The 13,295-nt window shown below is 40.9% G+C and overlaps 1 protein-coding gene across 2 annotated transcripts in view; it reads left to right on the forward strand.

The window, feature by feature from the left end:
• The window catches only part of cntn1b (contactin 1b), a 259,706-nt gene that overhangs the window by 96,629 nt on the left and 149,782 nt on the right, over positions 1-13,295 (forward strand). For both annotated transcript variants that reach the window (XM_007894635.2, XM_042335104.1), the window contains exons 8-12: positions 1,368-1,549; positions 4,259-4,392; positions 4,778-4,907; positions 5,771-5,921; positions 6,214-6,341. In XM_007894635.2, coding sequence (XP_007892826.1) covers positions 1,368-1,549; positions 4,259-4,392; positions 4,778-4,907; positions 5,771-5,921; positions 6,214-6,341 — 725 coding nt within the window. The remainder of the gene's footprint in view (positions 1-1,367; positions 1,550-4,258; positions 4,393-4,777; positions 4,908-5,770; positions 5,922-6,213; positions 6,342-13,295) is intronic.

Raw genomic sequence — 13,295 nt, forward strand, 5'->3', positions numbered from 1 at the left:
CTAAGGCAATCTTTAACAAGCCCAGCATCTTGTGGAAAAACTAATGATGGGGTAACCGTGGGCTCGCTCACACACACACTCCCTCTCTCTTCCTTTAGCTTTCCCAGCCTCTCTTCCTCTAACTGTCTCATTATATCTCTGTCTCTCCAGCTTTCTCATTCTCTCTTTCCCTTTAACGTTCTCACCCTCTCTTCCTCCAGCTTTCTCATTCTCTCTCCCTTTAGTTTTCCTATTCACTCTCTCCCTCTAGCTGTTCTGTTCCTTCTCTCTATTCTCTCTTGTTGTGGAAAAATATCTGACCTTTCAGATTGAGATATGGCTGATGCTAGTTCATGTGGCAATAATGAGCAAATAAAGCTTACATGTCATAGAATGAGTAACCATGAATGGTTTTTAGATATGTCCTTCCAACTGAAAAGGATTCTAGGTTATTAGATGATATAAATGTGTTCAAGGAATATTGTAGGAATGAGATGCTGGATGGAGCATTGCTCAGCCCCTGATGAAATTACTATTATATCTCTGTGTTATTCCAATTTCAATTATAGTAATGGTTGAAAGAGCTAGAAAATTGTTGTTCTGTTCCTGGACTGGACAGCTTTGATGTATTCAGTTCAGTTTTTCTCTCATTAAATTTAACATTTTGTATATCAAATTGTAAGCATAATAATATGTTAACTTCTGTTTTATTTAGACGAACATGTATAATTCACATATCCACCCTTATACTTGAATTAGAAAAGCAGAGAAGAGAAGGCAAAACTAATCCCAATTGTGAATAGGGTGAATTATGAAAAACAAGTATGAGAGAAACTTGAGCTCTTCAATTGGGTAGGAAGTGAGTTAAGAGGGGCCTTTTTCAAAGGTTGTGAAACACAAAATGATACAAGTAAGGTAAACCCAGGTGTTTACCAGAAAGCCTTGACACTAAGGATGGAGGACATACAGAAAAAATAGTGAAAAACAAATTCGGAAAAGGATCAGAAAAAAAATCTTTTCTTACAAGCAAAAGGCAAAAACACTGTATTTATTGGAGATGAAATGATAAAAGGGTTAATGAAGTCAGGGAATGAGATTTGGCAGTACAAGCGATCTTTTCACACACCAGGCTTGCCTTACATTCCCATTTTAGGGAGGTCCAATCAAGAAAGGAGAAGCGATTACCAATGTAACCAATTGAATCAAAAAAAGTTTGCAAAGGGATTCAAGAGTGAATCTGTCTACAGGCTCTCTTTGAGTGATAGATGCTCTGGGTGATAATCTATAAATCAAGAGATATTGATAGCACTTTGCTTGCCTGGTGTAGATGGCTTACTTTTTTTCGTTTGTTCCATTGCTTCTCTCTAAAGTTACCTTTTTTCTTTCAGCCCAATTCCTGAAATCACGTGGAAAAAAATTGATGGTAGCCTACCCAGCAGTGCTGAGTTGAGCACGTTTAGTTCAGTACTCAAGCTGATAAACATTCAGCCTGAAGACGAAGGAATTTACGAATGTGAGGCTAGAAACTCAAAGGGAAAAGATAAGATCGAAGGAAGGATTACTGTTCATGGTAAGCACTCGGATTCCGTGATGGCAAAAAATGTTTCCCTTTCTAACAGTGTGTTTCTTCTCCAAACATCTACGATGTGTTTCTTGAAATCGCAAGATTTGGTCGCCAAATGTTATTATATTTCAAATGAACTGGTTGCAGACTCGCAAAGAACTTGAAGTGGTTTCTGGATCAATGTGGATGTAGGTATTCTGGAAGAATCAGATCAAATGGGCTGAGGGATCCTCTTCATACAAACCTATCTTGTGATGTGATGTGTCTCCAAGACATCCCTTGTTATATGGCATTCTGGGTTTGTGATCATTTCAACTTGTCTTGGGGACCATATCAAAATATTGGGATGAAATTCCATCTGGGTCTAGATTTACTCAATCAATGTAGAATTTCAGACAATCCAGAATTTGGCAAATTGTTGAACCTCGTCTGAAGTTTGAAGCCTGTTTAGTGTAGTTCAGAAAACTGGCTTGGCAGGAGCACAGGATTAGTTATGAAAGCGGCAAAGCTCAGGTGTAAAAAGAGCCCCCTTCGGCATGTCTGGTTGTCTTGCAAAATATTGTTTTGAATGGTGTTCAATATGTACCCATCCCTCGCTTGCTCCATCGCTCCATTACTTTTATGGTCTGTGCATTTCATCAGCATGGCATTTGATAGCCAACATAAAAACGGTGGTTGATGAAAAATGGTACAAAAATGGAAAAGTTCTTTTTTTTATCAACCTTTTTATTGTGGCAATCTTCCAAATGCCAATCTGCAGAAATGCACAGACCATTAAAAAAAATCCTCCCTGGATAATCCCTATTTACAGAGGTGAGCCACACTGAAATTCATAGAAAGGTCATTGAAAAGAACTAGCTGGTGCCACAACTCTTGTCACCGTCCTTTGCAAAGTGCGAAAGCGATAGTTAAAGAGGGCTGCCAGTGAGGACAAAGTTGAATAGGGAAAAAATAAACATTCCTGTTGTAATATTGAACGCAAAAGCTGGAACAAAATACAGTTCTGTGATTTATATGTAGGAACAATATATTGCATATACCATCATGGGTTTGCATCAAAACATTTAATTTATTACTTCAGGAGAATATATGTGAAGTGCAGACTATTTTAGAGTTTAATTTTGTGTAGCAGAAAAGCTAACACTCCATTATTAATGAGAAGAAATGATGTGATGGTTTGCAGAGGATACTTACTTATCACAGCATAGCATTTCAAATACCACCAAATACTGAAAAAAGATGTGTTCTTATCCTGCCCTTCACAGAAATCTCCCTCTCCTTTGTGTTCTTGTATATTAGCCGGTTTCATGCAGCAATTGAACAGATGTTAGACAGTCACTTGAATTGGAAGTGGTATAAATATGTTAATCATTATCTTCCCCTCTGTGATTTCCTCTCTGACATATTATCGTGACGTGTTTTTTTTTAACCTTACTGCACCTTCTCAGCAAACACCGACCTATGTTATGTCCAGCACTCAATCTGTCCCACCATCGGTGGGCGAGCTTTCATACACCAACATCAAGTTGCATTTATGTAGTGCCCTTCACACGTGGTAGCATCTCAGAGTAGTCAACAGTGGCAAAACTTGATGCCAAGATGGTGAGAGGAGGGAGGTAACCAAAGGCATAGTTGAAGGTCTTCAGATGTGATCTGAAGTCAATAAGAATGGGGCAAGGTGGAACGATTGAGACAGAGAATTCCATAGTTTGGGGTGTAATGATTAAAAGCATGGCCACTCTTGATGGAGCAGAGGGAAAAAGGTCAGAGCCAGCTAAGTGAAGGGGGCAGATAGAGCAGTGGGGTTTAAGCATTTTGTTCCTGCTCCCTGGAACTCATTCCTTGATTCCCTTGATTCCTTCTGCTATTCCCTCTCTTCACGTTCAAAACTAGAATTAAAACGATATATATTTGTTTCCCCTCTCAGCTCCCCCCAGCTCAGGCATCCAATTAATTGTGTGAAGCATTTGTGTTTATTGTTTTGTAGCCCTGCTTATTCTGTACACTCCATTCTTGTATGTGGGACATTGCTGTGTGCAAATTGGCTGCTGTTTTTCCAAAAAAAAGACGCACAACTTTACAGCATATTCTGTGAAGTGCTTTGAGACGCCTTGACAATGTGATGAGACCCTATTTGAAATGCAAGGATTATTATTTTTTATTGTTACACTTGGTGGAGAATGGCTGTAATCTTGGCAGTGATTTCACTGCCAGACATGCAGTATAAGTGCTACAAAATGTTGAGTAAAGCCACAATTATAAGGCACGGTAAGTCTTGACTGAAAGAATTTTGGGATTTTCCTGCCCACACAGTGAGATTTCTCACTTTGAGGGATTATTACTATTTCTTAACATGGGGAAGCAGCAATTTATGAAACAAGATTATAGCTTTTGTATAAAGCAAGTTATTGTAGCCGTTGTCTTGAGCTTGTTTTTGTCTTGACCCAGCTCGGGTACGAACACTGAACGTCCAGCATCTTCGGACGTCCTCCTGACCTAAAAGGCGCTATACAAATGTAATTTTGTTGTTGTTGTGATGGTTGTTTGGCTGCATCCTTCTAGCTAAATTGTATTAACAACTCAGATAGCTATCTAAAGCACTGTTGCTGAATTTATCCTCAGGTCCATGTCAATCAATTACATTGTATTCCTGAAAAGTGTGATATTATTCAACATAACACTAAACTAGGTGTATATATTTTGTGTCTCTGTCAGCTCATCCTTACTGGGTGCATCCAATAAATGACACTGTGAAAGATATCAAGAGTGACCTTATCTGGCCTTGTGAAGCCAAAGGAAAACCTCAACCCACATATAAATGGTTGAGGAATGGAGAAACCACATACGGGGTATGAACTATCCACATCTTGTTGTCGTGCCTCAAAAGGTTGCCATATCTGTGTACATTTGTGCACATGCACATGTTTGAGAATGAAAGAGTTGCATGGGATGTATGTGCTTCCAAAGTGTTCTCTATTTCTTCAAATTTTTGTGTAGTGTTTTATAACAATGTTGTACTCACGTTCTTGTGTTCTCCGTTGCAGTTCAAGAGCTGTTTATTTTCCTTGTGTTGTTTCCGCAAGACTGTTTTCCTGAATTTTAAGTAATTGTTAGATTTTGAAAGAGAATGAAAATTTGCCTCCTTTTCTGCAGTTCCTTAACACGCAGAGCTGTTGAAACAAACTTGATACCAAAACGTTTTGTGCGTTACCTTTTTGTTTTAACTCAATCTAGAGTCGATTTCGTGTGAATAGAGGAGAGCTGAAAATCTTGAGACTGACCCTCGAGGATTCTGGAATGTATCAGTGCGTCGCGGAGAATAAACATGGATCCATCTACTCCAATGCTGAGCTGAAGGTTCTGGGTTGGTATCTTGAACCAAATGACCGGCTGTATTTAATCTGCAGAGCTTCCACAGGACTGTGCCCACATCTCCTAATTTTCCATGTGCATTTCTCACAATTGTGTGTTTTTTAAAAAGAGTTAAAAGGAAGCATTTTTTGGTTAGAAGTTGAGGAGCATTGAAAGTGAGATGTTCTGGATTTACTCTATTTTCATTGAATATTTGGAAGGTCTAGAAGTTGGCAAATTGTTGAGTTCAATAGTTTAACTTTGCAGCTGGTTTTCTGTAATTAAAATTTAGACCATCCTGTTTATTCCTCATTTTTCACACACTCATCCACTCAGGGAACCCTGTGATTCTCCCCCCCATGATTCTCCCCCAACCCCCTCCATGATTCTCCCCCCATGATTCCCCCCCCCCATGATTCTCCCCCCTTGCCATGTTCCGAGAACACAGTGGCCATTTTTGTTAACCCGACTCAACCCCAATTAAAGCAGAAGTCACTGGGAACACTCAGCAGGTCAGGCAGCATCTATGGAGAAAGGAAAGTGAGTCAAAATTTTGGGTCACTCGAAACATTGACTCACTTTCCTTTCTCCATAGATGCTGCCTGACCTGCTGAGTGTTCCCAGCGACTTCTGCTTTTGTTTCAGATTTCCAGCATCTGCAGTATTTCAACCTCAATTAAGATCAGCTAACTCTGCACAGACTGGGAATGGAATCAAAATCTTTATAACCCAAGTAACCCAGGGTACTTCACTTGATGGGTTATTGGGGGAACTGAATTGATGGTTCTGAATGTTTACGACAGGTTACAACTGGATTGTCATTGTCACGTACAGGAATTATGTTACTCACCAGAAATCTGTTTGGTGTCTCTTCAGCTTTATCACCAGATTTCAAACTGAACCCCGTGAAGAAGAAGCTTTTGGCTGCCAGGGGAGGCAAAGTCATTATCGAGTGCAAACCAAAGGCTGCTCCCAAGCCAACCTTTACATGGAGCAAAGGGACTGAGCTACTCCGGAACAGCAGCAGGTCAGCGAGATGCGATGAATCACGTGAAATATGTTAGGATCTTAGTGCAGTAATGTCTACATGTCCTATATTTTCAGTCAATCCAAAATAACCACAACAGTAAAAATTACATTTGTAAATTGCGTTTCACATTGGGAGGTTGTCCCAAGGCGCTGGACAGTCAGGGATTTGGACCCGAGCTGGGGGTTGGAATCAGGAGAGGTGGAGGGCAGGGAGAATACTGCTTATTAAGCTCCACGAAAATGAAACTGTTCAAATACTTTGTGTGTTACACCTTTTGTGTTCATTATAGGATGTCCATTGGGTTTGACGGCAGTCTGGAAATTCGAGATGTCACCGAGACTGATAAAGGAAGCTACACCTGTTTTGCAGTGAATGACAGAGGGAAGGCAAACAGCACAGGCACTCTTTCAATAACAGGTAGGATCAAATTCTCCCCCTGATTAAATGTTGGGACAAGTGCCAGTTAAAGGCAGGCAGAGACTGGACAAGGCGGGAGAGAGAAAGGAGTCGAGAAAGGTTAAGAATTAGTTGAAAGTGCCAGGAACACACTTAGGTAATGGGCCACCTGGTACAGGTGTGATTGTGAATCATCAGTAGAAGGGCTGCGAATAGTGCGATTGGAAGCAACGAGGAGGGAGTTCATTTGGGAAAGATGCTATAGGAGAAATACAGTAGTTGAAACGTTGTACAGCTCCTGTAGAGGTAAAATCACTCCAAGCGCTAACATAAACTAAAAATAAACAGCAGTCAGAATGACCAAAAGTAGCAAGAGTTCAACGATATCATGTGAATGGAAGTTACTTTGTGCTCCATCTGGCATCCTTGGAGTGCATGAAGCATCTGTGCTGCCAGCATCTGAGGATTATAAGATTTGCCGCTGCTGTTTCCTTCTTGACAAATGGGCTCGTGTGGGCGGTTTTGGCATTTGAAACAAAATTTTCTGGAACTTTCTCATTAATCATGCAGACAACTGCTGAGTGTTCCCCATTGCCTTCCATTTCTTCATTAACAGCTTGAAGGAAAACAAATTAGACTCAGACCAAGTACAAGGGAACCCCATTTTAATGTGGATTTCAACCAAGAGAGACAAACAGCTGTTATCTGTCAGTGTGCTTCCAGGCTCTTGATCTCACTGTCCCTGGGACATGTTGTGCACCTGGCTGACTGCTATTTTATTGCAAAATTGAGTCGGGGTGAGGAGAGCGGACACTCGGGTTCGGTAATAAATGTTGGGTGAGCAACCAATTGGCCTTGTAAGTGAGGCTGCTCTGCATTGAATGGTATTTTCAAGGGATTCTCTTGTACATGCCAGAAACAAAACACGCATGAGGAAGGACAGCCCCACCTGTATCCCATTCAAAATGCTACTGAACACGGCCAATAGGCGCCCTCCAGCCCATTGAATCTATCCACACTTTTACTGGTACACAGCGAGAGGAAATCACAGACATATGGAAGCCATTTTAATTACAAACCGGTCACAAGCAATATTACCTTTGATTGAGTTGATATTGTTAGCTCCACAAGTTAACAGTACCTTTAAGAATTTCACTATTAGAACCGCAGAGTAATCTCTTTTCCCTTTAAGTGCACAGACGGGTGGGTGCATTTCCTTCAAGAAAATGCATTCAAACCACATTTGGGATACTCAACAAGCTTTGTGTGTGAAAGCACAGTGCTTTGTGATGATGAGGCATACAGATCAGAAAGATTCCTGGTCAATGCTGTCTTTCTCATCTGGATCAGTGGTGGGATCAATGACAATAGCATCTTGAGACTAGGAAGGAGGGAAATCGGATGGCTCTCTGGTTTTGATGCTGAGTGGATATCTATGGTAAGCTTGGATGCCACACTGTCAAGTCGCCTGTGAACACCCACTGCCCAGGCATATTGATATTTTGACATATTGCCATTTGGGAGGGGTACCAGAGTGCTGTTGGTTGAGTCTACGGATTTGTAGCCAATCATAAGGCGCTCAGGAGAATGAAATGTGGGTGCTTATATAACTGTGTGAGAAGGGAAGGGAGTTCAATGCAGTATAAATTTGTTATGAAAACTGTGATGGATTTTTTTTATAAAACACAGGCAGTGGTGTTTTAAATGCAAGGTTAATTGATTCCTCAACTGTGCTTTTAGAATTTTTATGATATAAGTGGAATGTTTAAACCCCATCAGGGACTTGCGAACCTTGGAATATTTTCCTGCTCAGCTCAATATATTTGGAAAAAGGGGCGAGAAAAGGATTTCAGGATGAAATACAATCTTCGACTAGACTAAACTGAGATTCTGCAGCCAGGAAAGTAATCAGATTCCCATGTCCAGCTCATTAATGTCGGCTCAGTGTTTGACAAGCTGGTCTGCTTAAGCAAAGAACAAAGTTTTCAAGTTACAAGCTTGATGTATCATTAACTTCTCCCGTGGTTGTAAGAAAATGGCAGCATTTGCTGATTTATTTCCAGCAATTCTGAAACAGTAACAGGAAATGTGAAAACCTGTCCAAGGCTTTCCTTAGAACCTATCAATCAGTTCCTCAGAAACTGTCACCGTGTACCTCAGGTACATTTGCAATATACAGTAGCAACATTTCTGCTGCTCTTCCAAGTTCATCATCAGTGTGATGAATGGACAGCCTCCAAGCTTGAAGGCATGCCCAATAGCTCATATCAGCATGAATGAGCACTGTGGTTTTCACAGCAGACAGCAATCCAAGTACCTCAATTGTCAGCTGTTGTTAGTTTTTTAACGTAATGGTTCAACAAAGCTGGTATTTTTCGTAACTTTGGGTTTCAATTTATGAGGCAAGTTTGCTGTGCTGTGTTGCCGAGGCTTCTTGGGTTTCAGCATTCAAAAACATTTCCTCAGTTTATTATATCTATTTAAAAAGTCTGTGCCAAATCGCACTGAGGAAACGCAGCACACTATTTTCTCTGCCTTTCGTGCATAGCGCTGGGGCTTGAAACTCATGGACACACCACTAAAATAAATATGGATATTGAAGGAGAGGATTTGTGGTAATATGCCCACTGTATTTTAGGCCAGTGAAATTTTGTTCCGGGTAATGGTGCTTCAGATTGATTACAGAAGGAATGTTGGTTTCATTTTATCAAAGTCCAGGCAGTGTGTCAGTGGGTCCATTGGTAGCAATTGCCTCTGAGTCAGAAGGGTGTGTGTTCCAAATTCCACGTTGGGACATGGAACTCGTAATCTAGGCTGACACTCCAGTACGTTTCTGGCACTGTGCTGCAGTGTTGGAAATGGCTTCCTTCAGATGAGAAATAAAATTGAGATCATCTCTGCTGATTCAGATGGACGTAAAAGGCACCATGGCACTATTTGAAAAGAGGATGGTGTTTCCTACCGCTATCCTGGCCTACAATCCCCCAGATACAGTTTCTCATTCAATTCGTGGTTGTTTAAGGGGCATTGCTGTGTGCAAATTGGCTGCCACGTTCACCTACAAAATAAAACAGTCACTACACTTTACAGAATATCTGTGTGAACTTTGAGATGTTCTTCTGACATAAAAGACCCTACATCAAATGCAAGGATTATTATTGTAACATAAATTGTGAAAGTTTAATTGCCTGGAGAAGATGAGAAACAGGTCAGAAGTGGCTGTGATATAAACATTGCATTAGTAAAATCCTAATGAATGCATGAATCCTCACCGCCTGTATTGGTGTGCACTCTGTGTTAATGGGGCGTATCCTCCAGTCTATCCTCCAGGTAGTGTTACTGACAGTGAAGTGTGAACAGGTCACCTTCCAGGTAGTAATACAGTGCATCGTCCAGGAAAAGGAAAGCAATGTAGGGAATGGCTTTCAAACCGTGCACCAGGTAGGTGGTATTTGGGAACACCATTGAGACCCTGATGTCCTGGAGGCTTTCAACTCTTTTTACATGTGAAAACACTGAGGTATTAACAGAGAACATTGCACACATGGGAAGATGGAAATATTAGGTCATTCATTGTAGGAGAAACTTTGTAGTTAGTATTGAAACCTGTGTTGTACAATGTGAACTGAATCGCAAGTGACTAATTGACCTATTTCTGAGAATTTCTAATGCCAAGGATTGTTGTTGCCCTCAGGCAATTTCAAACTGAAACTACAACTTCTTACACCACAAAGCAGCCAATGTGTAACCATTCTGTCACTTCAACCTCTCTGCATTTGCTAAACTGCCTCTGGTAACTTTTCTAGGATTAATTAAGTCAAACCACAGATGCCTAAAAAATGAAATGGTTTGTAGCACAGCTCTGAGTTCATGAATCCCCACCGCCTGTATTGGTGTGCACTCTGTGTTAATGGGGCGTATTTCTCAGATGTGAGTGCACAAATCCCTGCGACTTTATTTGTGTGCACTCTGTCACTGGGTTATAAAATATAATAATCCTTGCATTTGATATAGCGCCTTATCACATCTTTGAGACGTCTCAAAGCGCTTCACAGAATATACTGTAAAGTGAATTGACTGTATATTTTGTGGGGGACCGCCGCAGCCAATTGCGCACAGCAGTGTCCCACAAACAGTCGTGGATTGAAGTGACCAGTTTATTTTTTTTTGCAGCCCTCGGACCTTCCAGAAGGCACCTGGAACAGTTCCACTTTTCATCCCACAGATTAGTAGATGTGCACAATTCTAACAGCAAATATGTTTGATGAACGGCTTTTGTGATGCTGTGACTTGCACCAACATATCACATGGGCACACATCAATTAATGTTGGTTAAGGCCATCTGACCTTACTGACCTGGGAATCCAGAGATGTTTAAAAGACCAAATGGATACACAGCGCCCCTCTCTGGTTCAACACGAGAACACTGTTCAAGCTCATCTAAAGAATCTGAGGGTGCTTCAACACAGCTTCTGTTTGAACTGGTTGGGAAGTATTCAGCAAAAAATGCCAATCAACATGGCTCAATTGATAGCACTCTCGTTGCTATGTCAGAAGGATGTGGGTTCAAGTCCCACTTCAGGCTGATATTCAAATGCAGTGCTGTGGGGAGCGGCGCATTGGTTGAAGGTGGTGTCCTTCAAATGAAACGTTATACTGTTTGGATGTTCAAGTGGACGCTAAAGATCTCATTTGAAAATAGAAGAGTTTTTTTCTGATTTCCTGGCCATTATTTCCTCAGATTGGTAATTCATTTCATGGCTATTTGTGGGACAATGATGTGTCCAACTAGCTGCCCCATTCACCTACAAAACATACAGTACATTTACTTTGCGGTAAATCATGTGATTTTGAGACGTCCCTCAGCATGAAAGGAGCAGTATCAAAGACAATGGTTATTTATGCGTTGCAATAACCAGCCACTTTGCAAGAGCTTCCTGAAATAGCTTACCCTGCAGTTTGCCTTCATTCTGTTGTAGTGCTCACCACTGAAGCCTTTGAAAGCCCAACTCATAGAAAGACTTCCCTGAGAAGGAATTGAAGATTCAAAACCAGACCCTAGCACTGCCTGATGTGGTGCAACATCAGTACCCACTAAAAAAGCAACACATTGCGCTGACAGTCAGCCACTTGTCTCTTCCATGAACAGCAATGCTGGACTGCGCATTCTCACTATAAAGTCCAAAAATCCCTCAAACAGCATGTTTCCTATATGATGGTCTGGTCCAAGAGGACACTCAGTGATGTAGAGAGGCAATGTTGCAGGCATTAGCACAGTGTTTACACTCACCAGAACCTATCAAGCAACAGTGTTACTGAGGGAGGATATTTCACACAAAATATCTGATCATGGGGTTTTGTCTGACTTGAAGCATAGAGGACAGGATAAGAGATAACTGACAGATGCCGACAACATGTGGTTATTCGTCAGTGATATTTGGGGTTTATACAAAATTCCAACTTAGTGCACGTCTGCTTTATGTTGAACGTACAGGGCTTGGATTGTACTGCAGGTTTTCAGTGTGTTGTGATTTAAAATTCTGAGAAGACGCCCCATGAGAGAACAATTTTGGCCACAGAAAAGCAAAGAAAGTCTGTTGTCCTTAGAGATGAGTCCTCAAGGAATTTTGAAGGAAATTTCATGTCGTGTGACCAAAAATATAGCTGGGAGAGTAATTTAGGTTTGGGAGATAAAGAGAAACTGGAACTAATTTGTGTTTTTTTTTGGACAACAGCAAAACAATTCAGCCCGCAAAGAGCGTAAGTGCTACAAAGACGTTATCTCCTGAAGGGCTTCCCACCGAGAACATGTACACACCTTTTAAAATGAGAATCTGGTCTATTTAAAACACTGAATGCAAATTGATTTCAGAGCACAAATATATAAAGGACAATATAAGAACATAAAAACATAAGAAATAGGAGCAGGAATAGGCCATTCGGCCCCTTGAGCCTGCCCCGCCATTTAATAAAATCGTGGCTGATCTTCTAACTTAATTCCATTTACTCGCCCTGTCCCCATATCCCTTAATCCCTTTAGTTTTAAAATTCTGACCTATAAAAATATGCTGCCTGATAAATAATCATCCTGGAATAATTCATCATTCGGGTTACATAATTGTTATTCTATGTATCTTCAGCTTCATCTGTTTGTGTGTGCAATAGGTAATATATCCCACAATCATCAAATGTTCACTGTTATCTAAAACAACCCAATAGATCATGAAAAATTAGGGGGAGTTTTGTCCTTTTTTTCTCCTGTATTATTTTGATTCCTCTTGCTCCTGAATCCCCAGAAAGCAGTCACTCGTATTGGATATGATTGTCATTCTGTGTGGCATTTGGCTAATGACTGACTCCAATCCTCATCCACCATTCATGTCCCCAACATCTACATCCAGCAAAGTTTGTTTGATGCAGATTGGAGATAATTTGATTTTTCTTTTTAGATCTGAGGACACTTAGACGGATGACAGCCCTTTTGTTAGCAGTTAGCTGATGTTGACTCATGGTGTAGGCCAGTAATCAATCTGAGACTTTCCTGCGTTTTGCCACGGAGACAGAATTGTAGTTGCCTTGGTGGTGGTGAGGGCAGCAATGAAATAAATAAACAAAATCTTGCTCTTAGGATAGACATCTCAAAGTTCTTCCCAAAGACACAACTAATAATAATACTAGTCCTTGCATTTGATATAGCACCTCATCACGTCTTCGAGATGTCTCAAAGCGCTTCACAGTAAAGTGAATTGACCGTATATTTTATGGGCGAAATAAAGGGAGGAACGTAGGGAGAATTTAACCAAGGCATGGTCAGTGAGAAAGATTTTTAAGAGCACTTTGAAGGCAGCAAGAGAAGAAGCAGGATTTGTGGGGTGAGGTGGTTTCGAGAGAGGATGCAGTGGCTGAAAGCTAAGCCACTGATGGTGGGATGGGACAGTTGAGGAATGAACACTGGACTGGAGCTGGAAAAGCAGA

Source organism: Callorhinchus milii, unplaced genomic scaffold (genome assembly GCF_018977255.1).
Source record: "Callorhinchus milii isolate IMCB2004 unplaced genomic scaffold, IMCB_Cmil_1.0 Scaffold5, whole genome shotgun sequence".
NCBI classification, from domain to species: domain Eukaryota; kingdom Metazoa; phylum Chordata; class Chondrichthyes; order Chimaeriformes; family Callorhinchidae; genus Callorhinchus; species Callorhinchus milii.